Below are 9,431 nucleotides of genomic sequence, written 5' to 3'. Positions count from 1 at the left end.
GGTAGCAGTCGCAATGTGGTGGTCATGGTGGTGGATGAATGTGACTCGATTGTGGAATGTGAAATGGCCATGAATACCAATCACCTTGTGTTAACACCATTACATTCTAATGATATTTCTCTTTATTTGTAAGTGAGGTTTTAGGTTCAATTCTTGCCAAAAGAGAATTTGAACCGCATTATTATGACTAGCCCAGTGTAAGGCTTAGCTCACTCCCTCACCCCTTTAGTGTAGACTTTATTAAAAAAAATAAAAAATAAAAAATAAAAAGAAATCAATATTGGCGATGCCTCCAAACTGTTTGGAGCATTGGCCTTCCTCAGAACAATGGGGTGTCTTTAGACATCACATGGTCCGATGCTTGGTGCTTCTGTTGCTTATGTTATCTTATATGTTGGGAATGTGAAATGTAAACAACCGGAACCTCTATTTTGTTCTAATCTATTTCTTCTGTTCTGTCTTTGCATGTGGTGCACACATATTTCTGTTTTTCAACCCTTTTCCTGTCTGTTTTCTTAGATCGACAAAGCATAACAAGTGTTGGGAAAAGTGGTTTCATCTTTTCTCCGTCCGCGGCCGAACTTTTACAAAACACATGAAAAGGTACAACGGTGAATAGGGGGAATGAAAAACAATAGAGGAGAGAAGGTCTATCAACGTAACATGCCAAACTGTCTAACAAGAAAGTTATTCATTGTCGATCCTGATTGAATCAAAAAATAAACATTCATGACGGAAACAAGAAGATCAACGTAGCCATTCCTTGACTACATGAAACATAAACACCACGTTGATCAAGAATGTGTGATCCTGATTTACGAGCATGTATGCCGACAAAGGAAAGAAATTTCAGTCTGAATCTCCTCTTTATTTCGCTAGAGAATAAAAGTTACTATGCCTACAGATGAAAGTGAAATCATGAACGCTCAAGTTCAAGCTAAATTTTGATTGAACTAAAGAAAAATAGTACAGACCCAATGTCTATCATGGATAAATGAAGTTAGACGATCTTCTGGCTTCTGTTTCCCAACATCGATGCTTCGAAGAAAAATAAATCCAACTAGCGATGAAACTGAAATGTACATACAATGACCGTGTAAACGAAATAGTTACCCTCGCATCAAATCAATGTCAACATGACTGTTACGCATATCCAGTGGCCGTGATGCCTGCCACGCGGCCAATGAAGCACTTTGGCTAAGACTCTGATCTGGTTGAATGCTGTTTAGTGCAACCGAATTGTCAACTGTCTCATGTTCCAAGTCTGTGACACCTTCTACGGCTTCCCTTTTCTTGTTCTTTGTCTTCGGACCACCCCATATGAAGCTACCTACTATCACCTGGATTCATCCACCATGTGTTTCAGCCTCAAAGTTAGCAAAGGAAGGGGAAAAAATAACTCCTCTAAGACAATTTCTTATCTACTTATGTAAACTCATATCGTTCAGATGAAAATTATGCTGGCATGTTTCTGTTCTGGTGAAGTCACCACTATATCCGATTACCATTTACGGTCACAGTAACAATATTTTGTAAAGAAAACAGCACCAATCCCATAAATTTCTTTCCCCATTGAAAAGATTAACTACCAATTCATAAGAATGACAAAGATTTACTGAGCAAACACAATGAACAAAAGCTAAAGCAATGAAGAAGTTACTACCTGAACAGGGGTTGCCGCAATAAGCATCCCTCCTACTCCTCCACCAATGACACGGCCATCAGGACTAGCAAGGGAAACGCTCAGACCACCACTTCGGTTTCGGGAACCACCGATTTCAGTTAGCAAGTAAGAGCCTGAGAGACATATTATCTCAAACCGTCCCTAAAGAAGTCGCAAACCACAAGAAAATAAACTCAAGTGAAGTAAAAAAGAACTAGAAGCTTCCGTGAAGAAAAAAGAAGGAAAATATGCAAAGAAAAATACATAAATGTGTCTGTCTGTGTATGTATATGCGCATGCGTGATTGTGTATGTAGGATTTGCGGAAAAAATTTACCACAAACATAAACGGATGTTGGACTCGGATTACTTTTTCATGACTAACCTCTTAGCCGTAAACGTTACCCCCAAAATTCCAAATACACAAGAAAATATAAGCCTAGAATTTACTCAAACCTTCACAAGGGATCAAACTGACCAAGAAGTTCAATATTCATACCTCATATGTGACTGTACCACCAGAAGTTGAGGGCTGACGTAGTGTCACAGTAGAAACAGCACCATTGGCTGACAAGATGCACACAGCTCTTGGCCCCTGCTGCGAAAACGCCATTATTTTTGTTGCAACATCCTGCAAGAAAAGATAAGCTGATTTCAAGACAACAGAATAGATAACAGTCAAACCTAAAAAAGAAATATCTTCAAGAACTCGATTGTTTATAACTTAATATAGCAGTCATGACAGAATAACAATCACCCAAGTGAAACTGATGCACCTCAATGCTTATCTTTTTATTTTCCAGTAAGATTTCATAGCCTATATCAAAGTCAACCACCTTAAAATCATGGCTACCTCAAACTACCAAATTCAAGCTGACTCGCAATTTTGGCTCATTTGAATAATTGCTAGTCCTTTATATACTTATGATGTGTAATATCTCTATATCTCCAATAGTTACTTATGCATAATTAAATTATTACATTTATGGACATTAACCTATATACATAACTAAGCCGGCACAGTACTCATGAATCTGACATCATCGGGCTTCTGAGCCACTCATTTAGTTGCAGACATAATCAGAATCTACACCACCACTTCTTGGCCACATTAAAATATCAATAGAGAACTCTTCATGACAAAAGAAGTAGGGTCTTGCATATTTATGATTATATAATACATGTATATATATGGATGAGTTTATTTGGCATACTTCTCCCACTGCAATGCTGATAATATGTGGAGTAAATCCCATCCCAGCCGAACCAGACAGCAATCCGCCTAGCAAAACAATCAACCATTTGCAACATCATTTTCATACAAAAAGTTCCAATGCAGGGCAAGAAGCATAAATTTAAATCATGTAGGTAGTACGCAACAACTTATTGAAAATATAGTTCTTTTTACTACATTTATGTTTAAAATCAGCCTGTATAATTCCACATTTTAATGCCCTTGGATATGTACCAAATGCATCAAAATTGCCCAAATTCTGTTTGGCCATTAGAATCATCCTGTCTACTAAATGTTGCAATAGTTTTGAGATAGTTTACATGACAGTAGTGGGACTGTCAGTATATTTACTTCGGATAACAAGCATTCGAGTTATAGGCACAGACTTCAAGCCGCAACTAATATCAGATAGGCAGCTAGTAGACTTTTAAAAGCAGATCATAAGACAATGTAAACAGACACATTACGTTATTTAGGATACCCCAACTTAAAAAAAGTTCTCTGAGATTTCTCTAAATTATGAATACAACAGGAAAAAAAAATTCTTCAACAAGATATCACCAGCGTTACTAACAAATATCCCAATAGAGAAAAGTAAAATTGCTATTGCAAGTCGCAACTTACCACGAGATACTAATTGTTGCTTCTTCCCAGACCCTGGTGGCCGCCCTCTACCCCGTTTTGGGCTTGATGATACTGTACCAGGATTAGCAGATGCTGCAGGAGACAATGCCAATGAAACAGTCCCATCAGGTCCATATTTTCGAGGTCTTCCTCTTTTCCTTTTTAAAGATTCGCCTGGTGGAACCACGGATGGTGCACCCAGATTGACACCATGCTGTGAAATAGCCGAAGAAGGCCCTATCGGCAATGTTGATCCAATGTTACTTCCTTCAATATTGGATTGAAATGCTATATTTGTATTAGATAAGGGATGAATGCCTGGTGATCCATGTATCCCAGATTGTGTTCCGGAACCAGTTATTCCTCTAGACGTAAAGTAAGAGGCTGACCCCGACAATGCCATAGGGTCCCTCCGATCCATGCATTTATTTGATTATCTTTCAAAGGCAACCTTGAAGCCCCAACTTTGCAACTCAATGCAAAATGCTCCCTCGTGCTCTAATACTCACTATTCAGTACTAGGACCAGCTCTATAGAAACACAAAATTCAGCAGAATGTGAACCCAATTTGCAAATACTAGACAAGTTTCTAGGTATCCAAAATTCGGATGCAGAATACTAACACTGAAATTACTACAAGATATACATCTTTTCAGGATTCGAACATAACAACCAATAAATTGGTATCAGATTTCACAGATGAAGTTTCTAAAAACTACATATGGAATTAAAAGCTAGAACAAAAGAGAGACAGGAAAAAAAAAAAACCAACTTGGCTAGAATTTCATATGCAAAAGAAAAGCTATGAAATTTAAGTAAAATTACAACTTGATTAGAGCAACAGCCACAAAACTTTTAACAACCAAGAAAGCAAGAGAGAAAAGTAAGTTCAAAATTCAAAGACTAATAATAATTAAGTAGGAGAAGAGACAAAGATGGAAGCTACTTTTACAGCTTACCAAACCAAGGTAAACAAGAAAAAGGCTTCATGCTGAAGGGAAAGAGCAAGAGAGACTGGAAGGAAAGAGGTCCACTGTCACCAACCCATTATAAATCCTTTGACACCAAGCATCTTCAAAGGCAACCCCATAACCATATGCATCAAATCCAAAGCTCTAATCTTTCAAACTTCAAAATTCAAAACAACCCCTCTCAAGAAACTTTTATTTAAAAAAGGCTACAACTTTGAGTCAATGCCAATATGTAGGAACAAACCCAGTTCTTGTTTTGGCACCACAAAGTGTGAGAATGCAAAAGAAAAGATAACCCAAGTAAAAAGATGACAGAGAGAGAGAGTCAAAGTGGTATTTTTCAAACAGGTTTAAAGGTCAGACTGTGGTGAAGAAGAACATTGCGTGCTTCTCTAGGTCTGGGACTAGGGAATGGGTAAGAAGTTTGAATTGTGTAGAGAGAGAGAGAGAGAGAGAGAGAGAGAGAGAGAGATTCTTGAAGGGGCATTAAAGGTCGAACTGTTTTTTGGGAAATGCAGGAAGGAGGGAGTTCATTTGATGTGAGAGAGAGAGAGCGATATTTACTACTGGGTCTAGCACAAGTCCTTATCTGAATGCATTTCTCTAGGATGTAGTTTACTCTCTCTCTTCCTCTGAGAAAAGCTGCTTATCTTTCTCTGTTCAAAAGCACCTCTCTCTCTCTCTTGTGTGTGTGGCACAAGTGCAATTGGGTGATGATCCCTTGCTTTGCCTTTGCTTCCTTTCCCTCGTTGGACTATTCAATTTCATGGGATAGAGTTTGAGAAGCAAACAAAAACTTGACAGAAAAAGCACTTCTTGTTTGGATAATACCGATTATTTATTAGAAAATAGTAAGAAAATTATGATTGTATATTATATTTTATGACGGTTGATAGTTGAATATTTTTATTAATAATTTAAACAAATAATTTAATATACACTATTACGAACACATGATTTATAAAAATAAGTTCAAGTAAATAATTTCTGGAGGATCATTTTTATTTATTTTTTTTCCTACACTTCAATATTTTCTTTTAAAAAACTATTTATGGATTTTCTTTAATTTTAGATATGTATAAACTCTTTGAGGAAGTCTATCCAACGCGCATAAATGTGACTATGGAATCGATGTGTTTTCGTAAAGATAAATGATCATCACATAACATTTTTCTCTTCCTACGTAGTTTAATTTGAGGGCCAAAATTAAAAAAAGTATGTAAAAGGAGGTGTATAGTTCTCATTTTTCTTTGGTGTATATACATGGTATGAAGTTCTAAATAAAGTTGGCCACAACTTAACACGATAAATGGTGGTGGCACACAAAAATTTATATATACGAAAATGTTGCATACAACTTAGTCTTTGGGTTAATTTTGTCCGTCTGTGTTTTTTTTTTTTTTTTTTTTTTTTTTTTTTTTACCGAAGAAAAGTCAAATAGTCTAAAATAATGCTAAATCGTAATGAATTGCTTGCAAAAAGTGATAACTAACCTAAATTGAGTCAAACCGACCACTTACATATTAGTATGAGAAATGATTAATACAACATTTTTCTCTCCTTACACATCCCTGTTTAAACATGTTTATTTTTGTTTCATTTATTCAGCAAATAAAGATGAGTATGGCTAAAAAAGGTGTATGAAAATCAACTCTCCGGTACTGTTCACTTTAACGAAAAACTACATTTTTACACTAAAAAGTCACACCTGATACTATTCACTTTACTCTTTATTTTGTCTATATAGTTAAAACTCAAAGTTTTCAAGCCCTTTTCATTAGTTTTCCTTTTCTTTTTTTTATTGTCTAATAACTAGATAACAGTGTTGAATTTGATGATTGATGAATATCAAAGTTGTTAATTTTTGAGTTGTAACTATATTAGTTACTAAAGGGCTGTTTGATAACCTTCATTTTCAGTTACCAAAGGAGTGTTCAAATTTCAGTTTTCAAAAAATAAAAATTAAAAGTTAAAAATGAAATAGTTATCAAATGACTATAAATTTTGAATTTTAATGGCAAGTAGGATGTATTTGGTGTACTAAACGAGAATATATGTAACAAATTATGATATTTTTATCATTGTAATTCCTCTAAAATGTTGACAAAATAATTGAGCTTAGGTCCAACCCGCTAGAACAAAACCATTAAATACTTTAGTTTGGTTCGATTTCTTTAAAAACCTTTGACAAAATCAAACCGAATCAAACAGTAATTGTGTAATCGATCTAGTTATGATTTTAACATGAAATCGATTCAATTTAAGTGGTGTCAACTAGTACACATACATCACCACTATTTAGAGCGCGTGAGACGCATTGGAAGACTAAAGTACAATGGTGACCTCACAGAAAATGGGTTAGGGTCCGGTCGAGTAGAGGGCGACTTTGCATGTGACTGACTATGCGAGTGTGTGACTCATCTCTCTCATCTCACCACTTTCCATGCCCCAGGGTGGCCAAATGCAAACTAGGACGAAAACATCTACACAAAGAGTACTGATGGCACAAACATATACATGTAGGACAATGGAGGCTGGAGAGCCACCTATAAAGTGAATGTATGTGGAAGGTTTGTGCTTAATGTGTGAGTGTGTATTTAGCTAAATCCCCAAGGCTTTGGTCGCAAGGTTTATATACATTGTTGGTTTATTTTCTAATGACTTAAATTTTCAAGTCAACGTATAATTAGAAGAGTTTTTTTTTGTAAGTGGTTATGAGTTATATTTATATTCAGCACTTGTTTGTTAGTTTCTAAACATAGAATGAGACATAATTTATATGTTTTGTTTTGCTTCAATAAATGCACGTGTTTCTACATTTCAGTTTAACGTTATTCGGCACGAGTGGGAAAACGTAAACTTGATATACATTTTTGCTTAGTCACCTTTTTACCTTTCTTGCTAATTGCCCATTAATAAGGGTAATTGCCTAACATTAGTCTAATGTGGAAATGTCCACACTAATTCTTCATGTTAATTAGGCATCAACTCATGAACAAAGATGGGCTAAAAACTATTATACAAAGATTTGATCTTAGAACTATCCCATACCAAATTAAACTAATTTTATAATATAGTGAGAGACTATTTTTATAATATTGGATAGTTGCACAGATTTTTGGAGGACTGTTTTATTTGGTCCATGAGCATGGGATCATGATCTCCAAAAGCGGATGTACCTTTTTTTTTAATAAACAAAGTGGAAGTACCTTGAACTCTGTTTTTAGAAAAATTCCAATTTTTAAACACAATTTTTTATTTGTTTTGGTGCTTCTTCAATCAAGATTTAGCCAATTATAGTGGGCCAAAAGGTTATGGGTGTCGTTTTCAATATCAATCATTAATCCAAAGTTTATATGGCAATATTTTTTTGTCAACTAATTTTAATAAAAATAAAATATACTAATACAAAGTGAGTCAAGTCCAAAGACAATCTACAATATTAAAGTAAAAGTATAACCCGCTACAAAGGTAAAATAAGAAAACAAGCCCCAAAAACGCGAGCCCATAATAATGCCTAAGTCGTTAACTCTAGATCTGGAAACGAGAACTAGCGTCCTCCACCAAATAGACACACCACCATCGCCAAGCCACCACCACTAAGAAGAACCAACGAACTGAAAGGATGAACTGAAAATAGGGTGGCAAAGCCACCGCACTAAAAGCTTCCCATAATCCACCAAATAATACGAAGTGCACTTTAGTAGCCACCGAAACTCAAAGCACGCCTCATTTCAAGGGCCAAAGAAAAAGAAAAAGAAAATAAAGAAGGTGGGGCTAAGAAAGAAGGAGAAGGGATTAGAGAAGAAGGAAATGGGGTTGCCACCGACCCCATCCGGCAGGAAGGGTCATCAACTAATTAGTAAGATTGGATTTGGGGATTCTTGACTTTGGGAGTAAGGGAGCGGCGCTAGGGTTCTCTCGTTATTGGCACCTTGTTTATATGGCAATATATAATGTTGATAAATACTTGCAAATTTGTAGGTTTTTCATGACATGGGTTAAATTACTTAGATTAATGTGTTCGTTTTTGCACTCATGACACACCCTGACCTAGAATGTCAACTAAGACTCTGAATCAAGTTATGCTGGGCGACACCAAGAAGGTGACGAAGCCATAAGTGTAGTGATGTAGAAAATGTGAATAAATTTAAACCTAAAAGTGCCTAAATACAAGAGTGCACTGTGAGCGGGAATGAACCCAATTCACACGTGATGACAGAGCATAAGTACAGTACAGTAAAATAGGGTGAGAATTATACCATCGATGATAATCGTCTGCACCAAGATTTGCCAATAATCCTCGTCGGTACAAAAACTCTGCAACTAACACCTAGAGGGGCGAAAAACAAGGATGAGTAGGCCTGAAAATAAAGTTTTAATAAATACCTTTTGAAAGTGTTATAACCCCTCGTTGTAAAACCCGTATAGTTTCCAGAAAATAATACTACATAAGTACGAAAACGAATGCATGAGTGCAATGAAAATATAAGTGTGTTATGCCTCAATATCTTAGCAATACTAAGTGTAAGCCAGGTGTGAAACCAATACAAAATAGTATGCCAGTCGGAGTCACCTAACGTGACCTGTACAAATGGACCTGTAGCTCATCAATCTAGGCTAGCACACGAGTCAGAGTCACCTAGTGTGACATGTACGACATGCTGGGTATAAATATGTACGCTCAAGTGCTACAATCACGTGAAGGCTATGCAATAATTCGCGGGTCGCTTATGAGTCGAAACCACCTATTATGGTTTGTACGACAGGCTGACAACAGACTTAGATCCCAGGTGAGTGTGCGGTGCGGGAGATAAACAATCATGTGAAGGCTGGCCCTAGCCCCGGGTAAGAGCACTAATACCAGGGTGCAGCCATAATGAGCTCTAAATAAATGTGTGCATACCAATGTAATACAACCCATTCAATAACATAATACT

The 9,431-nt window shown here is 36.3% G+C and overlaps 1 protein-coding gene across 2 annotated transcripts; it reads right to left on the bottom strand.

Moving 5' to 3' along the window:
• Positions 1 to 853: 853 nt before the first annotated feature.
• Positions 854 to 5,191, bottom strand: LOC137735345 (AT-hook motif nuclear-localized protein 9-like). Of its 2 annotated transcripts, XM_068474767.1 has the most exons (6): positions 4,480 to 5,191; positions 3,521 to 4,050; positions 2,877 to 2,944; positions 2,162 to 2,293; positions 1,664 to 1,825; positions 854 to 1,340 (listed from the first exon to the last, which is right to left on the bottom strand). In XM_068474767.1, the coding sequence occupies exons 2-6, from the start codon at positions 3,939 to 3,941 to the stop codon at positions 1,110 to 1,112; spliced, it is 1,014 nt and encodes a 337-aa protein (XP_068330868.1). In that variant the 5' UTR covers positions 3,942 to 4,050; positions 4,480 to 5,191; the 3' UTR covers positions 854 to 1,109. The 2 variants fall into 2 exon arrangements, with proteins under 2 accessions (XP_068330868.1, XP_068330869.1); XM_068474768.1 differs by having other exon boundaries at positions 3,521 to 5,191.
• Between the last annotated feature and the right edge of the window lie 4,240 nt (positions 5,192 to 9,431).

The sequence above is a fragment of the Pyrus communis genome, chromosome 5 (assembly GCF_963583255.1).
Source record: "Pyrus communis chromosome 5, drPyrComm1.1, whole genome shotgun sequence".
Taxonomy (NCBI): Eukaryota; Viridiplantae; Streptophyta; class Magnoliopsida; order Rosales; family Rosaceae; genus Pyrus; species Pyrus communis.
This window is presented reverse-complemented; position numbering and strand designations above follow the sequence as displayed.

Excerpts from the sequence above, each read along its gene's own strand:
- LOC137735345 (XM_068474768.1), bottom strand. The coding sequence starts at position 3,941 with ATGGATCGGAGGGACCCTATGGCATTGTCGGGGTCAGCCTCTTACTTT. Across the intron at positions 2,945-3,520 it reads GCAACAATTAGTATCTCGTG|GCGGATTGCTGTCTGGTTCG; the intron begins GTAAGTTGCGAC and ends TTGTTTTGCTAG. Across the intron at positions 1,826-2,161 it reads GTGGTACAGTCACATATGAG|GGACGGTTTGAGATAATATG; the intron begins GTATGAATATTG and ends CGACTTCTTTAG.